The following is a 22,501-nucleotide window of genomic DNA, read 5'->3' on the forward strand; positions in this document are numbered from 1 at the left end:
ATTTATTTATAACAAGACCTAACGGTATCAACTGAAATTAGTTGCTAGTTTGGACTTATATTCACAGTTGTTTAAATAAAAAACAACGAAGAAAAATTGATAATTGAGCAGTAATTATCCTGCATAAGGCCGATCGATAAGTGGCAGGATTACGGGAGATAACTCTCACTAATTATAAGTATTTGGTTCTTTTAGTCGCGGCCACTTTACAGAATAGACAAGATCCGGATTGCAAAACATTTTTTAAACATAAAATAATTAGAAAATGTCAAGGGACTGGATAATTTTGCCGGACTGGACATCATGCCGGTATGCACAACATCCATATTCAACAAGTTTTACTGTTTAAGCTGATTCCTAAATCAAACTGTAACGTTTTATATGAGATAAATCTCCATTTTCCAGGATTGACCGCAGGTTTCATCGTCGTTACCTTGGCATGGTAGATTGCATTCACTGTTATATAAAAGCTCTGGAGAGAATCTGATCTGTGTTCCACAAAAACATTGATTCCCGTTCTAAAAATAAAATTAAGATTTCTTCAAGCTATTAAACGATGTATTTTTTTCGTATCTACAAAAAATATATATCATCTATCTATCATTTGTTGATCGACGAACGAACTAGTAAAATGAAATAACTATTGATCATTAATTGAAATATATTTGAATTATACAATTACAATGTTAACCGAATTATAATGTAACAAAATTGCATAATGTCAAAAACTATAACTCGTCTTAGAGTACTCCATACCTGAAGCCCAAAATATTTGAATTCTCCAAGACTTTTACATACACGTTTGCAATACATTTTTCCATTTATGGGAGGGTAATTGGGTCCATTTCCTAACACACGGTCTTGTATGTCTGTATAACATCCTGCTATTTTTTATTTAGTTTAAAAGAAAAAAAAACATCCTTAGAAAAAATGATAAACACGAACAACAATTACAAACTTTTACTCAGGGTTGTGTCAAAAAAGCATACAAATTCAACATAGACTCACAATAATTGGAAAAATTTAATAACCGTGTTTTAAAAAGATACTTATATTTATATTTGTTTATATTTTCATAACTGTTCGGAAACATTTTACATGTAACGTTTACTCTCGGTTGGTTCAAAACAAGGGAAGTATAAATTCATTCAATCTTCAGACTTTTTTTTTAATGAAAGCGCTAACGTTTTACTCTGTGTTGTCTTTCATTTTTCAAATTTTCTTTATATAAAACCGGACAATGCGATATTTTTTGGATTTAACTATATATATATATATAAATATATATATATATATATATATATATATATATATATATATATATATATATATATATATAGCACAGGGAAATTCACTTTTGTTGGAGTTCTACCTCCGCCCCGACCGAGGCTTGAACTCACGACCTCTGGAACCCATTCTTCTAGCAGTCAGCGGCCACTGCGCTACCCACTCGGCCATCTAGGCAAGACAAAAAATCTTGCTTTCGATGACGAACGGAACCTAGCGTGCTGACCGCGCACTACACAGTCGCTTTAGATACAGGTGGAATACAGTTAAACGACAATTTGAGAGTATCGAAACGATACATATTGCATAGATACACACATATACAATAAGCACAAACATTGCAATAATTCTCAAATTGACATATACCTACCCATAGTGAATGATATTGATATATATAAAGCATAGGGAAATTCACTTTTGTTGGAGCTCCATCTCCGCCCCGACCGACGCTAAAACTCACATATAACTCTAAATATATGTTTTTCAAAAATTCATCAATTTTTAAGAAAATTAATTCTGTCAAATAAAGTATGTTTCTTAGTTACCTTTAAAAGTACAGTTTAGGTCCGTTTTCCACGATCCGTCGGATCTACAGATAAACAGTTCAGAACCACGTTGTTCAAATCCTTCCATACACGTAACATGGATCCCTCTTGTTATACCTATGGCATCCCATTCTTGTACTTTTTTCAAGGAAAATCCGTCATCTGAAGGAACTCCGCAATCTGGCATTTGATATTTCATATCAAATTCATATTAGTTAAACTTTACTATCATTTGTTATAGTACCTGTTTGGTAAATAATTAATTCACCCCAAATCAGCGAAATTCAATTTTCTCCGTGTTCTTTTACATGACAGTATTGTTTATTATATTCCTTTTGCTTCAAAGAATATTTGAAACTTGTTTTTGTGATTTTAAAATAAAAATCATAATAAAACTTACCTATTTGCATTGAATAAGAATCATTAAAAATATTTAAATAGAAAAAATAAAATAGATAATAATATCTAAAATAAATAATAAATATAAAAAAATAAAAACATTGTGTATACCTGACAAGATACAGGAAAACTCTCCAAAAGGCTTTGGGATGCATCTCTCGTTTATGGAACAATTTGACAGTGAACAACTTCCTGCTACCTTCTGTTTAAATGATTTTTTTTTTCAATTTTAAACTTTTAAGATCGCAATATTGTTAATATCAAAAATGCAATTAAAATTATCATGCATTTAATTGTTCCATATAAACTATTGTCTTTATACTATTTCATGTTTCCTTCTTGGCTCATGCTCGCAAACTCTACAGAAAACACTCATACCAGTGCACTGTTTTGGATAATTGCTACTTTTTTCACAATGAATGGTGAACCAAAGAATGCATTATGATATTATTAATAACGTCTTTATGTAGATTCTCCACTAGATTTTTATGAAACTAAATCTGGTCTTATATTATATAAATTTTAATACGTAATATACATTCTGCATTTAATATCAAACCTATAAAAAGTATACAAATATTACACTTTAAAAAAGAATAATCACTTATGATGACAATAGTTGGTAACGACGAACGTTCTGTATTTGATTTGTCTATTAAGACCATTTCATACCGAATCTAATTAATACCATTTTATGCCGATCATTTTTTCATCCACTTGTACATGTAGGTGGCATATCCTTTAGATAATTACAATCATCTTGCCTCGATAAAAAGTGGTTAAGGTCTGAACACACTATTGTGCATGAGCGGATCTTTCAGTTCTCCAACAGAAATAGGAGTTCAGCTTGAACAGAATTGTGTAAACAGAAAGACAGATGTTATATTTATTTGAAAATTCTCAAACATTTTTCATTTCCAAATTCAGAACACAAAGTTACGAATATGCATATATTTTTCAAACCAAACAGATTATCGAAAACTTCCCTAAATTAATTTCTATATGCTTGTATTCCATGGAACTTATATTCAATTATATGCAACCTGGTGGTTTCCAAACATTGATTTTAATCCGGAGGGGGGGGGGGGGGGGGGCTACCATATAGCATTTTTCAAATTGGAAAAAGAAGCTACCAGGGGGACTGCTCCTCTACACCGTTAAACTGTAGAAATAATTTAGAATTAAACTAGTGTATAAGTACAATTGTATACTGCTTTAGTTTACTTTAGTGCACTACCAATAGAGGTCATATATATTCGAGGTAACAAGGCTATACATATAAAAAAAACCAAAAAAATGTAGTTTTATAGCGTGTGTTTAATATTACATGTACATGAAAAGGCTCTTCGTTTGCGAAGTATATTAATCCTTAGGAACAGTATCTAATGTAAAGCCCTCTGCATAGACAGAAAGAGGAATGGCAAAGATCAAAAGCCTTTGAAATGCTAGTGCCTGAATTATTCTTTATTTATGGATACAAAGGTCTTGGTCCTTTTGCTGTTTATGTTATATAATCAAATGGGTTTCGACTGTACACTAAAAAGTTTTGGTTCAGTGTAGATGGGAATGACCTTTAATGCAATTTAAACATGAAATTAAAAAAATAGTGAAAAATTCAATTAAAAATAGTTCAAAATAAAATTAGCATCTATTGATGTACATATATTATAACCATAAGAAATTTTCTAAGTTGTATGATTAAATTAATTGTCTCACAGATACCTAAACACGATTTAAAATCGAATTTAAGTATAAAAACTGTAGTGCCCTTCAGATTTCGCTTGCATCATTCAAAAATTTTCTCCTGTTTATTTACACCGCAAATTAAGCCCGGTTTTTTGTGCAAGTCAAGTTAAGCCTAGTACTTACGCTCTCCTTTAGACAAACTTCAGATCCTAGCGTTGCTGATACTAGGACTGTTATCAAAATTCTCTTATTTCGTTGACTTTTTTTTTATAAATTTGTATGATTTACTTGATTGTGAACTATCTAAGAAATGAACTTAATGTCTTCCCAAGTTATACAGTATTACTTTGGTTGGGACAGTCTACGCTCCAACCTAGGTTACACGAGTATAACTTGGGTAGATGATGCGTTCATAATCTAATTTTAGGTAATTTACTGTTCAAATTGAGTTCGTTTTACTTAATCTGTTCAATTTTCAAACGTATCTTTTAGCGTTTATGGCGGGTTTTTTTTACTTGTCTTGTAGCGTGCCGGGTTATACAAATTTAAGCAAATCTTTCCATCTATTAACGGTATCCCCAAGTACCCAAACTCCTTAACCATATGCAGAAAACATCCCGCGTTTCTCTGTGAATTATGTTTTGCTGTTTTTATTATATTTGCAATCACTAAATATTACCGGAAACGTTATATTTCATAAAATTATCAACAAAAATCTTATTATTATTAATCAAATAAGGCCTCTGAATACGACGTTTATTACACGTGTTATCATAACTTATGAACCTAACTCCGTCACCCACATGATCTATGATACGCCAGGCAATGAAGACACATTAACATTTAATTTAAACTCAACTTGTATCTAAGCCAAGTTAAAATAAGTAAAATCGGTGTATTCAATTTAAATTGTATTTAATTTCATCAAAGTGAAATTATCCCCAGAATAAAAAATGGGTCCTTGTAAAAACAATCACAATGATCTTTTCAAAATGTATGGATGCAGTTTGATTTCTGTCCTTAAATATTTCAAATATACTATATCAATAATGAATATATTAATGATTATATTACTTATTTATTACATATAAATGTAGCAAATTCTAAATACCGACATACCGTATATATCTGCAATCCTTTATATGGCAAATATTACGGCATGAGCGATTTGACGTTACCATCAAGTGTAGTGCATAAACACTATTGCGGACTGAATAAAACGTATTATTAACCTTAATTAAAAATAAATTACATGTGAAATGTGATATCTTGACCTCTTTTAAAAGGATTGACCATCGTAAATCATCGAATTGGCCCGCATGTCAGAAATATCGTTTTTAGTGCACGTCTGAAAAAAGTGTTAGCTCATTCCACGCAATTATTGTTGCATAAAATGAACAAGGTGTAATTTTGTTATGTTTGAACACATTCATAAATTGTACAGTTGTAAATTGTGGATTTTTGATTGAAGATTTTTTGCATGTAAAAATGACGTCATTATCGCACTTGATTTCAAACGTCGAGGTGTTTCTCGAAAGGGACGGAGTTAGGGTATTGAGGGAGTTAGGGGCCATGCAATATAGTAAATGCTACTTTGTTTGACACTTAGTGTGGGTTCTTGAATTGATAGTCACGTGATATATATTGATAATTCTCCCAAATGAAGGTCATAAACTTTAACCACGATTTCGTGTTAAAAAAGATGGAATATTTAGATAATTATGTAAACATTTAAATGTACTTTTAATGGAAGCCATATTAAGAATCGTTTTTATTCAATGAAAAAGCGTAAAGGTGATCATTTTTCTTTCTTTTTTAAAGCCTTGCACTGCAATGAAAGTTTTCCCTTTAATGTTATTTTATTATTGATAAAAATCAGAATGACTATTTTTATAATTGACTTACAATGTTTAGTTTCATGTGTCGGTCAAATAAATACGCAGGTATGCTAAAGCTTTTCGATTGATATCCAAGCGAAGTGTAAAAGGCATTTGGTTTTTCTTCATACTATATGACTTCATTCGCAAGTGAGTTAAGGTATACGTTTACTCAGAATGAAAAAAAATTCCACTGATGATAATGATAAACCATCTATTGTGTGTTAAAGACCTATCATTGTAGTGCTATTTTTCACTTTGAAAAAAGGAGGTCAATGACCTACTTTTTGAGATAATGGTCATTGAACATTTTTTTAAAAAATTTAAGAAAAGTCCCTAAAAATTTTACACTATGATTGAAATTTTCTTAATTTTGAAAATAATACAAATTGCTTTACTCTTTTCAAAATGAAATACAGTTTATGAGTGGTAGTAACACTAAACAGACACAAAGCAATACATTTTAATTCACAATTTTTATGAATATTCCAGTCCGAATTTCCTCTACCAGTTTTCAAATTCCTACCCTTTTTTGATTCAATTTTACAAAAAACTGAATGATGATAATATTAAAACATTAATAGCATTAAACTAGGTATATTGACCTTACTATGCAAGCATAAAAGTTATATGAGGTCAATAATCAAAATTTTGAGATACGGTGTCTTTTATCGTTTTTAAGCAATTTTCAATATCGTTGTAGTGTGTGCCATTCGAATATCTAAAAGTGAGACAAGACCAACAGAAAATATGCAAAATTATGTTAACTAACAAATATAATCTTAACTTTGAATATTACAGTACTAACAAAAACATTTCAGTGAAAAACAAAATCTGAAAATTTTAGTCCGAATTTGAGCCTAATTCCATAATATAGTAGAAATATCGAATGGTTTGTCAATGATTATTCATTCATTCCATAAATACTTTTAGTGTTTAGACAAATTTGACTCATGACATTGAACTTTATAACAATCCGAATTTGAGAACTCAAACCCTGAGTAAACAACGTCCTTAAGGCTAGATATATGTATTATGGAAATAGGGAAATCAAAATGCATTTGATTTTTTTTTATACAAACAATAATTAAATATATTTTGTTATACATACTTATATGTAGTACCAAAAACATGCCAAAGCTAACACACATTATGACGTCAAATTATGACGTGTATGTTTATGAAATACAGCAGCTAAACAGCGTTGGCGCAAGAGAATTACCAATTTTTTTTTTTAAATATGCAAAATGTTAAGAAGAATATTCTTAAACTTTAGGAATTGCTGCACAAATCATATGCACTTTCTATTTTAATCAGAATTGGGGAAACTTACACTGGACTGTGAATTTCCTGTTTACCTAACATTAAACTACTTACTTTTCATATTTTATACTTTTTTAATGTATCTATTACTCTACTTTCGATCATTATATTAATCATCTTACCTTATCCCAGTCTGATCTTGCACTATATATCCACCCTGGTTTCTCTAAATACAGATCTGGTGAAGAAACATTGGTTTCAAAGTTGGTCTGGCAGAAGTGGGCTCCCTGGTGGTAGTTGACGGATTGACATCGTGTTGTTCTCAGACAATCCTCCACACAGTCCAGAATACTATATCCATCATACGACGTTATCATCCTTCTGTCTAGTTTGTGTCCGTACTGTAGCATGGAGTAGCTATGTCGAAGATTCGTCGTAGACTGACTTGGTGCATAAAGAACAGCTGACTCATATATCAATATAAAATATAATTTCATGATGATTTGCCGTTTAAACGAAGTATACACTGCAAAGTCCATCGCTATTCTTAAGTCATTCTAAATAAACACCGGAAAAGTTATTTCACTACCTCATATCATTCTTTTTTTATTTTTTTTAGGTCTTTTATGAAACGGTAATAAACACCAACGAAACCAACGAAAAAGATAAAACGCATAAGGTTATCAAAAATTTCCTCCACAATGAAGGGCAGGTTCATATATTTATATATTTTTCCATTTGATCAATACTATCAAATTAAAAAAGAAGTATTGCCCGATAAATCGATCCTAACAAAGTAGATTTATAAAGATCATTTTTGCAAAGCATGAAAAATAAATGACAAACTTTGAAACCATTAACGGTAAAAACTTAATATTCAGATCAAGATACATTTTATTGCTTTGCTTTACATGCATAATTCAAAACTTTTTGAGAGCCTTTTAACTTAATATATATTTATAATGTTTTTTATTATGATTTTTTATATGCCGTATTATTTCTGTTCCGATACAGACATTGCACATCTGGCATTTTATTGACGAAGATGTATCAATTGATATAAAATCCATTAAAATCAACCTTTTTGGAAAACTTAAAAATTTATTAAGTATGTTCCAAATTGGATTAGATATATTTTGTTTCTGGCAATATTTGTGCAATTGTCTTTAAGGTAGCACACTGATGATATTTCATTTTTATATCAATATTGGTTGCAAGGAAATAATAAGTGAAAAATTGCTACTTAGATCAAATATAATTTGCTTTACATACAAGTAATTTTTCTAGATAATATTTACTTAATACTTTTGTCAGTTTAGGCGTTTATAAAATAAACAAAACTTGCTTAGTATAATACGCGTCGGCTTGCTTCATTACCTTTTTTTACATTTTTATTTCTATGTTGTTCGTGTTTATCCATATTTCATGGCTATCAATAAATTTGATCTCTTTACCTTTTCCATGTCTTATTCGTCATTTAATTTGTTCCAATAATCGAACTTCATCTCCGATTTTTTTCTTTGGAGTCCTTGGTACGTTTAGGCTTGTTTTGTTTATTATCAAACGAAGCAAAAACGTTGAATGGATGACACACGAAGTTAACTAATGATTATATTTTTCAACAGCATATATTTGGCGAAGAATTTAATTACTTAAATTACTTAAACTTAGACATTTTATAGGCCGTTAGATATTCCTTTAAAATTAATAAATCCTAATTTCATCCGAATGATCTGTATTTACCATTTAGAAACACAATACAGCACATCTTATTAAAAAAGAAAAAGACTTGAAAAAAAGTATCGATCGGGTTCGGGTTTTTTTGTACTACTCATACATGTATAAACTATCAGAAAAATACAAAATATTTATATCGCAACGTATGACAGGGTTCAACCTTCTATACTCATATCGTGCCTATTTGCTGTGAACAAACCACATGCATAACTCGCAAATGTTCTCCTTATCATGTTTGTTGATAGAAATACATGTATGTCTTTTCTACTGCTTCCAGGCAATAATATTTCAAAGTTTTTAAAATAAAAACAATAATTATTTTGTAAGCATGTATGTTGTGTGTTTATCATACCTAAGCATTTATAATCTATCGAGAACGTGATGATGTGTTTAGTTAAGAGAGTCCCTTTAACCTAGTATATCATGATGACTGTAGATCTTGTAGTTTTTAGCGCGTGGGAAATACTCTGAATCCAAATCAAAATCAATAATATAGGATTTGTCCGGTTTGAGCGATCTTTAATTTTATGAAGCTCATAATAACGTCAATCAGATATGTAAAAGGGATTTTTTGTACTTCAACTGACACAATCAACGTTATTTCTTTTTAAACTACGTTACAAAGGGTAAATCCTAAATTATTCACACATTTTTAGCTGCACGGTCCCTTTAATTGCTTTTCTACATCTAACTTTATGTATGACAGATCAAAAATCAATATACTGTGTAGAAACGATGAGTTTCTACTAAAAATCAATAGCTCTCATGAATCAAAAAAAGTATACCTGGAAAATATAATGAATATCCCATGGTTTGTGATGATTCATGAATTTGATAATACAGCATTATTGTTAATAAGTTAATAAACTCATAATGTAATAATTTTAGATAAAAAACTGAAATAATAATAAGCGTTTATGTAACTTGTGATATGTTTTTGTCCGAACAATATATTATGTACTTTTAAATTTTAGAAAATTTCAACCATACTTTTCGGTTTTTATCATTACCTTTTGATACTTATATAGATCAACCAATCAGAACGTGCTAAAATGCCATGTAATGAATATTTATCGCCACTTCAAAAAATAATGGTGATCGTGTATTTAAAATCTTATCACTATTATCAAGAAATAAGGAAGACATTTTAAGAAAAAAAATAAAACTAATCAGTAGTCTTATCCTGTCATTGGAAATCTCCAAACTTACTGAGTTAAAAAAATCAATCCGATTGCACACACAAATACTCTGAAGTTGACATTAAAAATATGCTTGAATTTCTAATAGACGACATACATGTCGTTTTTGGAGACCAAGATTCATGTAGAAATTTCAGACTTAGGTCAATATTTCAGTCAGTCATAAAATGATTGTTTATCATAATATGGTGATTGAAATTTGTAATTGACAACTTTAATCAAGACTCCTTAAATAGTTAATCAAATTTGTCAGTATTTTCAATTAGGAGAGATTAAGAAAGTGTACAATTTTTGACTAGTCTAAGATTGTTTAATGATTTTGGAGCCTTGTCTTCAAACAATCAGCAGGAATTTTCATAGACACAAATTGGGTTCATCTATTGGCTGACTTGTTTTATAATCATATGAAGCAAAATTTATTCAAAAGATTGTGCAAGAAGAAAACCCCTGAAACTCAACATTAAGAAATATTAAGGACATTTTTTTTTTCAATAACAAAGTTACTTTCACTCTTATGTAAACTCAGATATATCCTAGTAAGCTTGAAATAAAATATTCCACATATTCTTAGTCATCTGTTTCACTATATATTATTGGATACTTTACTAGAAAAAGACATTAATAATAACCCAGCAACAAAACTATATGATCGACATAATGATTCTTATCTTTCCATCGTCGACTTCCCTTACTTATGTAGCAATATATCACCATCACCGGCATGTGGAGTTTATGTCTCTTAGTCTATTCTTTATGCAATAGCATGCTATCTATACAAACAATTTCTTAAATGAGGCAAGCAACTAACAAACAAGTTGTTGGAGCAACGATACTGAAGAGACAAACACCTCGACTAAAATCATCTTTACGCAAGTTCGATATGTGCAATGTTTCTTTTGGAGACATGCTGACTGATGTTGTTCGTACTTGTTAGACCATTATTTATCTCGCGGATTGACTACGGTTTCTTCCGTTTTTTCATTACTTTACAAATAAGCACCCTGTGGGTGCAACTGATTTTCATGGAATGGGTAATCCTCATCGGTATCTGATCTCATTGCTATCTCTTTAGAGGTCCTTGTTGTTCCGTTTTGAATTTGTATTTTGCTGTATTGATTTTTGAGATAGTTGGCGCATTGTCATTTTAACTTTTATCACATCTTTTTACCAAGTTAACTAGTAAACATTATTATTTTTACAAAGTAAAATTTTGTGCGCACATCACACTTCTGTGACGTCAACATTAGGAAGCATAAAGAGTGTTTAGCTAAACAAACATTTCAATTTTGATTAGTTTTTTAAAAAAGATTTTTACCTTTGGACTTAAAAGTGAACTATTTTGCTTGTTTTAATCCATGGTCTAGCTTGAATCACTCATCTGAGTCGGAGTCGGCGTTTTTGGAGGGAAGAATGGTTTCCATCGCTCAGTATTGTTTAAGTATCTTCAAGAAACAATTTAAGCAAATTCTATCACTTAAAGGTTTTTGAAGATTTTTTTTCAATTACTACTTTCTTGTTAATTAACAAATATATCGATATCAACACCTTCGATTGACTGAAAATGTTTATATGTATTCACCATCTTGTGTCTCTTCGCCGTAGGCCGGCGTACAGCTTCAAGCCAATATTAAGGGAAAGGTAAACAAATATCGATCCATTCAATTTCAATATTCTAAATTTGAAATGGTTTCATCATTTTTAAGTTTTGAAGGTTTCACAAAAGCTGCGCCCGTTGATCTGAAGAACTGTATTATTAGGACTTATGCTCACCGAATTATTTGTAAACAAACTACACATGTATTGTACGTACAATTGTACGTATGTGCATGATTCACCATTTTGCGAGTAGCGTATCTAATGGTTTACATCAAAATAAATTTGAGCTTGGGATATCTAGTCGCGATGCGATGATGAACTCATCCTACACTTTTCGTCATGACATTAATGTGTCGATCATCTCGCATTCTTGGTTACCCTGTTATTGCAGGTTATACCCAATTGTATCAACAGAAGTCGTGTTTTGCACGAGTTCCATCTATCAAAACTAAAGTAGCACATTCAGGAAACAAAATGTATTATTTCATGTTCATAGTTTGTGACATCTTAACTTTTATATGTACTTGAAGTAAGTTGTGAGTAAATGCAGTTACTCTTTACGCAGTATTTTAATATTATTGCATTGCAAGCATATATTGTAATGCAAACTCTCATTGGCTTGGATCCATCAAAGGGTATCCATCATCTTACTCTCATGTTGGATATTTTGACATGTTCATAGAAAAAAAAGTATGGGATTTTTTTTTATTTATTTTACAATAATTACTAAACATATAAAATTCAGTTAAAATTTACAGACATCATAACACACATGTTTATTTACAAAAGATAACAGCAGTTACTCCGGTGCAGGCATCTTATAATTTATCGCCAAAATGTTTAATTAATAAATAAAAATAATACCTAATAAACAATATAGTAACGTAAAATTTCAGATTGTCTGCCACAGACATTACTAAAACGAAAAAAAAGATGTGATATTTACTGGTACTGGATGATATCCCCCGAAAGCGCTGGAATTATTGCAATTTTTTACAATGATATGAACATTGTGTCATGCTGTAAATTTTGATTTTACTCGGTGTCAGTATTTTGAAATTTCCAAACTGACAACGTTGACATGTGATTTTTTTTTAGTATTTACTACCGCCAACATTCAGTTATAGCTTACGGATGACTTGAGACAAATATAGCTTATGTCTACTTCTACTTGATGAAATACCAAATTTACTCAGGTGGTTGTTTATTTTCAAAATATCTAAATTTATAGGTATAGATATGACTGTCAGTTTGGATAACCTGGATATAAGATAGGGGATAGTTTATAGCCAGCCTTCCTCCCGAATTAATTGACTATGTAACATTTTTCTTTTCGCATGGAAAATTTTATCTACAGAGAGAAAGACAGCTAGGGGAAAATAGGCGCTACACAACACTGGTAATAATGAATTAAAAAAAATTCATATGATGCATTGACACATTCCATCATTGTCAATATCGCAGCATAGTAACAGTATTTACTGCTCACTAACAGTTGTGATTTTTTCAGATTTTTTTTTTTGTTTCACATATATAACTCGTATTTTACTTAATCATTATACATCTTCCATGTTCATTGATATATTATATGCATTTCTTGCCGTCTGTTTTTAATAGAGCGAAACAATTTTAAAAAGAATTTAGTCAAATCTGTATTCACATACATAGCTAAATCTTATACTTGGTTTAATGTCATGAAATTTCTTATCAGATATAATATATCTTAGGTGAATTTCCTCAGAATTGTTTGTGTTATCCATATAGCCATTTAAGAAATCTGGCATTTTTAAACCATCGTGAAACTTCCAAACGCTGTCATCCTTTACGCCTTGTATCCATATGCCTTCACTATTTGCATCAAGAGCTGTAAATCATAAAAGAAAGGCAACATGTATAATTATGTATGTATATTGTTTACAAAACTCATTTTTCATATTTTAACTTGTAACATAATAAAGCTTTGTTAATCAATGGTTTCTAACAACTTTTTTCTATTTTACTTATCTTTCTATATTTTTTGTCGCCCATATTTTGAGTCATTGCTCTTTTAATCACAAAGTCGGTGTTATTTATCTTTTTAAGGAATGTTTTGGCAGCAAATAGTAACCGATTCTGATTGCGTTGAATGTATTTTATAATTTAAGATTTTAAAAAAAATGCAACCAACGCTTTCGATATTATAAAGAACGATAGACTATGATGTTTAAAAAAGTAAATGATCAAGAAGGTATAAAGCTTCAACAACGTAAGGCTTCTTTAATGGTTCAGGTAGATAAAGATTGAAGGCGCTCATTGTCCCAAAACATATATGCTTTCATTGGTTTTCAATGAGCATGGTAGAAAAAGCTCAATGGAACACTCATTATATATTCATGCAAGGTCCCGGCACATTACTGGAGCGATTTTTTTCCAGGCTTGTTTGTTTTTCTTATTTTACATACCGAAAAATAGCAAAAAAGAATAACTTTAGGAGTTTTTGTTTACACTCCACTTTTTTTGGGAGGGAAGCAAAAAAAATGTATCAATAAAAGATTATTAAAATAGAATATTATTTTGTTAGCTATCTTAAATACAGTGTTAACCCCTTCACACCCCCCCCCCCCCAAAAAAAAAAAAAAAACAACAACAAACAAACAAACAAACGAACTATAAATTTGCAAATCATATTTTACACATTATTCTCATCATCGTGCAATTTTACAATTCGCTTTGGTGATTTCGGAGTTAATTTTAGATTATTTTCTGGGCCATGTAGAATTGATCTTACTTACTCTCAATAAAATTTAGGAAGTTACGTAGCATTGTTTGCGTATCTATTTTTATTAAATCTCCACCATCAGCTGCGCAGTCACATCTTGCATTTAGATAAGTAGCAGATGTGGCAACAAATTGCAGACCAGCTCTTTTCGAATTTGAGAACACCCCTGTATAAGGGACTGGACAGCCTGAAAGAGTTCGATTATAACAAGTTAAAAGTATATGCTTAGCATGAAAGCAACTGAAGAATATATCATTATCATTTATTTTCTTCATTTACATGTTCTTGTCACATAATATATATTTCAATATTTTTAAGTAATTTGTTTACGTACATTTCATATTTGTATGTCAATTATGACTTGACATTAATAAACTTGAACATTAGCTTAACCTGAGCTTTACAAAATGTCGCTTTTTCATTTGCAAACTTTCACATAGATCTTCGAAAAAAATATATTATTTTAATAATTTTCCATGTGTAATTCATTATATTAAACGAAAATTGTTCTAGAAACGTCAGTAAAATAAAGATAAATTACACTGTGATATTGATTAAGGAAATGTTTGAGAATATATCTTCACTTTAACTTTGACTTTATTCTGAAACTAGAGAGGTCGGTTTTAAAACTTATCAAACATGAATTTGAATTGATATTATAATAGCGAAATGTTGAATTTAATCAAACTTAGTTCATTTGTTTAACCATTTTAATTGCTATACCTTGGAGTTATGTATAGGTAAAAAAAAACAAACAAACAAACAAACAATATCCGATATTTTCCGGTCCAAACGGAGATAACCTATTAATTTATTACAAAGCAACCTCATTTATTGGAATACAAACAGGATTAAAAAAAATTGCAATTAACAAATTGTAAAGAGGTTATCAAAAAAAAAAGCCTAAGGGACACTGAGGAACGTTAACAATACCTATAACAAAATAATTTATAAAGAATCACATTCAAAATATCCCCTCACTGTAGTAGAATAGATACTGTTTAAAATTATCTTTTTAAAATGTATCTCCCGATATTCCTATGTTTAACATTCATCCTCTTTTAAAATATGATTATTCTTAGTCCCATATCATATTTAGCATTAGACATTTTGGACCCACTCTACCCCCGAGGATCATGATTTAAACAAACAAAATCCACTGTATCTGAGAATTTTTGTTTACTTAAGTAATAGCTTTTCTATACAATTTTTTTAAGAGAATATTTCTTTAAAAATATATAACACTTTATATTTCTTTATAAAAATACAATCCAAACTGTGGCCCCACTATAATTATATCCAATGAAACAGAAGTTATTTTGAACAATCTTGAATTTTAACTACATGAGTATCCTTACACGCAGTTGGTATCTTTTCTGGCCAATTGGACTTCGAGAAGAATATAATTGTTAATAAATTCTCTTTAGATATTATTATTTTATAGACCGCTTTTACTTAAGTCAGAGCTTTTTTGGCCGATCTGTTTGAAAAAGATTTTCAAAGAGACATATATGTATATATATATATATATATATATATATATATATATATATATATATATATATATATATATATATATATATATATATATATATATATATATATATTAATTTCTTTATGTAAGTTTGACTACCACACCCGCCCATTGTTTTTTTTATGAAATTCAAACATAACGTCATGCCATTGAAAAAATAGTCTCTTTTTTTTTACGTGTTTACAATATAAACTATTTATAAACCTATCAAAATGCGGGTGAAAACCGATATGAAATATTCTACAAAAAAATGAGGAATCGAATAAATATTCTACAAAAATATTTTTTAAATGAAATCGAACCTTCCAAACTGCATATAACGTCGGTTTTCCACGTTCCGTCCGATAAACAGACGAATTGTTCAGAGCCTTGCTTTTTATATCCAGGAGCGCACGTTATGTGAATTCTCCTTGATATACCGATTGCATCCCATTCCTGTGCTTCATTCATTGAAAACCCTCCCCATGAAGGAATACCACAATCTGTAATTTTAATTTAAATATAAAGTTTACATCATGTTGATATCATACGAATACTGAATAATAAATTAAGACTATTTCATTTGTGTTTTTTAATAAAAGATACAAACAAAACTATCATTTTATTAAAGCGGTAACAATCTATCATATTTTAATTCTATGTAATAGCTTTAATTGTACATGCAAAGTGTAGACTACATAATAACCCCTGATAATTAAACAACAACAAAAACTATTATATGGACTTTTAAACTTGACATTGATTTAAAAAAGAAATAAATAAAGGATAAAAAATCAATGGGCGTTCAAAAGATATGATAAAAAATCATAAAAATGCCAAACCTGAGAGTACGCAAGAGGATTGTCCAAAAGGTTTTGAAATGCATTTTTCATTAAGAGCACAATTAGTCTTTGAACAAGATCCAGCGATTCCCTGCAAATTCATTAAAAATGCATATAACAAACTGACTGCTTTACTTCATACATGAAGTCATCGTAAAGAGCTTGGGTGTTCCATTGATTTACCATCAGTGCCTTATTAAAATATCTAAGGACATGTCCCTCTTAAGGTCAAGATCTAGAAAATGAAAGGTGCCTACAGGTCTGTGATAGTCAAGATATTAACTGTTTTAATGATGCTTCATAACAATATCTTTGTTTGATATGGTGAACCGAGCCTATTTTTGGTCAACACAAAAATCATGCTTAAAACAATAATTTTTTTATGAAATATAAAAGATAAAGGTAACAAATATTATAGTTTTGAAATATTTGTCCTTTTTTGACTAATGAAATGGATACAAAATGCCTACAGTCTCTCCAAAAAAAAGCATAAAACAAGCTTTTGACCTCTTCTTATAAATGATGTCAATTAGAATATAGTACCGGGATTACTTTTCCCGTAATTAAATATATAATGTCAAATATTGTTTTATTTTCTACAGCATTCCTTTAAAGCCGTAAAATAGGGGAATAATGACATCATAATGATTCTAGCACCAAAAAGACAGTCTGGAATCATTTACTAGATATTGACCTTAATCTGCATGAGGCTTCAGTTTTTCCTAATCAGTATATTTTATCTTCATTCGTTGTCCCTACACGTATGTTTCGTATAAAAATTCTGTAAATGTGCTTGCTGGAAATAAATATAACATTTAATATGGTTTTCTCATACATGTAAATGTATTTTACCGCATAAAATAAGATTGCAAGATTATATTGCAATACATGATTATGCTAACAGACTGAATAAACAGAATGCTGCTCTCCTTACACTCTACAACCGTTATATGTATTTTAGCGAAATTGGTTTTTTAAACAAACAAGATAACTTAGTCCCAATGCTGCATTTAAACATAAAATATGATATTTAAAAAATGCTTCAAACTTTAAAATAAATATGTATATAAAAAAATATAACAATATACATGAATTGCAAGAACAGTCTTGTTTTCTGTCTTGACATAACCATAACAACAAAGGTCAAAATAGAGTTTAAAAGAGCCTTTGTGCACACGTTTCGAACATTTGTAGGGTTTTTTGGTGGGTTTTTTTTTTTATTTTTGACTAGTTATTGCGTTTTATTTGTATTTATATGTTTTTGCACTTAATTGCATAAATGTCAAGGAGTTGTTTTGATATGTTGTATTCACATATTTTGATCATTACACATTTTTTATATTGTCTAAATGCGCTCTAAATGAATGTGTATAGCATATTCCTTATTGAACACGGGAAATAAATTCTTGGTAAAATCTTGAATAGTAACATTCGCATTTTTTTTTTAAATTTTAAATACAATAATTAGTTTTACCATTTTATGAACTATGTAAAATCAAAATAAGAGTTCTACATTCACGATTTGATACCAAATAGAAGAACAGCAGAAATAAGTTTCAAAGCGCTAAATAAGAAATTTACAGTACCCGACCATTCTTGATTATATACAGTGTTAATTACAATTCCTTTAGCAGCATTTACCTCATTGGAATCTATTTCTTATTTACCTTGTCCCAATCTTCTTTATCGCTGTATATCCAGCCAGACTTTTCTTTATACAGAGTTGGTTCAGTTGTCCTGCTTTTAAAGTTGGTCTGACAGAAGTGGCCTCCCTGGTGGTAGTTGACGGACCGACATCGTGTTGTTCTCAGACAATCCTCAACACAATCCAGAATACTATATCCATCATACGACGTTATCATCCTTCTCTCCAGTTTGTGTCCATACTGTAACATGGAGTAGCCATATCTTAGATCTGCCTTACAAAACTGAAGAGCGAGGAGGAAAAATGAAGCAAGCCGCAGAGAAGTGCACAGAAAACACGATCTCCTCATGACTGGCTAAAAATGTACGCCCTGAGACAAAGCAGCACACCATGTACGACCGAATGGAACTGAACGATAGAGCTACTGAGGAAATTGTTTCATACAACTTGTAATACAAATAATCTATAGACAAATATTATGGTTGCTATTCTACTGAATATTTATAATGTCAAAACAATGTATCCTTTATTAACTGTTTCCAATACGAAAACAAATAACAGCTAAAAACCTTTCGTTATGTTTCATTTCCCCAACAGTGACCGTGTGTTCAATATGAATTGGATCCCTCTGGATGCTTCATTCTTTCTGCATACTGAATCATAAAAACATATCTTTTCAAATTCAATAGGTTTCGCACACAAATGTCTGTGTTGAATGAATAACTAAAGTGATATTTGAGTATTTACATATAAATTTATTAAAATGATTCAAATGATGTAAAATAGACAATACGCTACGTCTGGTAGTTGGACTTCCGCTTATAATTTTTCAAATAAAACAAAAGACAAATGTAAATTGAGGCATGCAGAGCTTAATAGTTACCCGAGAGCTATGTCCTGTACACTAGGAATCCCAAATAATATTGCATTGAATTAAGCATTGTATTTGAGTATAAACGTCGCTCAAGTAGTCAAAAATGCAATATCAAGTGTAATTCAATCCATTATACAGGAAGTTTCTACAAAACTAATGTTAAGTTAAGATCTTTCTCGGGGGAAAAATTAAGAATTATATTTTGTGACAGGCTATTTAAAATGTGCAAGATTCTAATGATGACAATTAATTTTCTCATTATCTGATCATTTTCTTTTTGATATATTTTAACTTATGCAATATCTTTTAAAAAGCTGAAACACTATTTTTTTTAAAATGCAGTTTGCTGACAAAAGAACTAACGACGCCTAGTTAAGGTGAAACAAGTTTTCTCCTTCCCCGGGCCTGACCACATTCTTTCCCTACGACATTCAAATAAGAACAAATATTGCAGAATTCCTTAACCCCTTACTTCATTGCATTTTTTTCTTTTTACATCAGCTTGTTTAAAAAACATTGTTTTTGCCTTATTTCGAAATAAAAGAACATAAAAAAAATCGCTCGCCTTGGATACATGAAACATCAAATCCCCATCGTTGAGTTACTAGATATATTTCGTGTTATAAAAACAGAATTTTTATCATATACTTACATTTAAATGTAACGTGTATTGAACAAAAATCGAATATTTTTTTGATATAATCAACTTAATCATAAAAACAACAAAAAGTAAGAAATTGCAACATGAGAAATGAAAACGCCACTTAATGCACGTACTTAAAGCAATGTATTGAAAAGGGAGACAATACATGTTTCAATATTTATCGAAATATACTTAAGTCGATATGGAACACATGGTCTCTTGCTCGTGGGTGTTAAATGTAAGCCTGTAACTCAAGAACTATGGATTCAAGCCCAGTTTTTGTCATTTGATTCTGAGTTTTGTATCCTTAGACAAGGAATTTTATCTACATTATTTTGGTTCCCCAGGATGAAATTTATTACCAGCCTACGTTTGAAGTTGAATTGCGATGACCTGGTGTTCTACTGAAACTCAAAATCTTGAATTTAAAATTGTTAAATACAACGGTTCATTTTAATAAAGCTTGTTATAAGCTATGATATATACGTGATTTTACGCTGACTGTATATCATACAACCCTTATACGATATTTATCTGACCCTTTTTTTCTGATTTAAAAAAACACGGAATATGTTAAAATATATAACAGCTGAATTATTATATTTTTTTTCTCCTTAAAGATATGGGCACAAACAAAGATGTTTCCTTAAAGCTCATCAACAAAATTTAAAAATTGAATTATTAAATGTAAATACTTGCGGATTAAATAAATAACGTTTACTTTAAAAAAAAATCATTTTATACGCAGTCAAAGATATAAAATAAGTAGAAAAACTTGGCTTGACCTGTTTTGTTGTTGTTGGTTTTTTTTTCATTGTATGTTAACCAATGTGTGTACATGATTGTAAGAACATGGTGAAATTTTCAAGTAATAAAGAACATATGCATTGTTTACGAGTTTATAAATTTGCAAACAAAAAATACAGTTACACGAGTTGACTTCAGTTGGCTTAGGGAAAGGGGCATTAATCGACCGTATTTGATACCTATTCAATAATTATTGAAGTTGTGTCCGAAAGAACCTGGCATGCCGACTGCGACGTACCGGGCAAAATCGGCACAAGACATTTGGTACTAAAAAGGTTGAATGAATGCAGATTTGTTTACCCTGTTTCCCACCATTTGCATCTTGGCATGTACATGTACTCCAGGACTCAGCTCCACTCTTGTTATGATAGATATAAAGGGCGTCAAAACAGCTTACTTTGAAATTAATTGAATCTAAAATTATACTTGACTTGTTTTCTTTTTATAGACAATAGAAAAATAGACAACCTGTCTACTAAACAATACTCCTACCGTCATAAGTATATGATGGCCGTAGAGGAAAAGAACGAGCAAGATAGGTTAACCCCTCTTCTTCTGCCCCCCCCCCCCCCCCCACACACACACACACACATACGTCCCCGAACCGAACTTTAACATTATATAAACTGTTAACCTTACATAAAACGAATAATATCATTTTAAAAGTGTGAATGAAAAAAGACAAAGAGTTACGAGTTGATGTGAACGGTAGTGCAATGATCATTACGTTTCCATTAGATATTATCATGATAAACCTTTCATTTCAATATGTTCATCTGCGAAGAAAATGAACAGAAACAGTTGGTAGACCGACCGACCGACCGACCGACATACCGACAGACAGACGGACAGCAGCCAAACAATATGCCCTTCCTTATAAATAGGGGTCATAAATATTGCATTAGCAACAAAAGCACCATACCGGGAAAAGATCTTATGTTAAATCAACCATTGAATTTCTGCATAAAGTTACATGATTCATGTTACTTCTCCAGGGATACTAAGCATAAAAGCTTTTTAAAAATTGATCTAAAGCATTTCATTATACAACTAATTATGTTTAAAGAACGATTCCTTATTACTTAAAATGAAAATATTTTTCAGCAATTGAAAGATACGATATTAAATTGTTACCATTTTATAGAGGATTTAATTTTGTTTATTGTCATATTGAGCCCCACAATACGCCACAATTCCTCTCTAGTCGCTACACCTGAGATTCCATCATCTTTCCTTTGTTTAGACTTTTCAGCGTAATTAGTATGTAGCGGTGATATCTTTATCAAGTAATTAATTCATGCTTTACGAGAAGGAAACATACAATGCATTGATATCCTTAAAAAAATCAAGCAGAGGATTTAAAACGCAAACTGTGAGACCACGTAAAGAAATGAACATCTCTTAATTATTCTGAAAACACAATCTGTGCAACGAATGCACACAGGTAATATGCTTGCATGATCCTAAACGTATTAGAGATCAGAAATTAGAACCGCGTTTATTATAGCTTTTTTTATAGCTTATCACATTTGCCCTAGTTTTAAAGAATCTACAAAATATCAAAACACACGTCATTAATAGTTTTTCCACCTTCAGTTTGTTTTCGATCCAACGACTTTAGAGCATGGATGGTGTAAAATCTACAGTTGCTGTCATTGGGATGTTCTGTTTTTCGGTGATTTTGATGTGTGAAAGTGTAAGTTAAGATCACATCAATTATAATTTAAAGCTAACCTTGTCCCAGTCTTCTATATCGCTGTATATCCAGCCAGACTTTTCTATAAAGAGATCAGGCATAGTTGTCCTGTCTTCCAAGTTGGTCTGACAGAA

At 30.6% G+C, this 22,501-nt stretch overlaps 1 protein-coding gene across 1 annotated transcript; it reads right to left on the reverse strand.

Annotated features, from left to right (window-relative positions):
• Positions 1-3,360: 3,360 nt before the first annotated feature.
• On the reverse strand, positions 3,361-18,771 carry LOC128174123 (uncharacterized). Its single transcript, XM_052839756.1, has 6 exons — positions 18,370-18,771; positions 16,703-16,793; positions 16,184-16,363; positions 14,361-14,534; positions 7,240-7,520; positions 3,361-3,393 (listed from the first exon to the last, which is right to left on the reverse strand). Exons 1-6 carry the CDS (start codon positions 18,694-18,696, stop codon positions 3,361-3,363), a joined length of 1,086 nt encoding a protein of 361 aa, XP_052695716.1. The 5' UTR covers positions 18,697-18,771.
• Between the last annotated feature and the right edge of the window lie 3,730 nt (positions 18,772-22,501).

The sequence above is a fragment of the Crassostrea angulata genome, chromosome 2 (assembly GCF_025612915.1).
Source record: "Crassostrea angulata isolate pt1a10 chromosome 2, ASM2561291v2, whole genome shotgun sequence".
Lineage (NCBI taxonomy): Eukaryota > Metazoa > Mollusca > Bivalvia > Ostreida > Ostreidae > Magallana > Magallana angulata.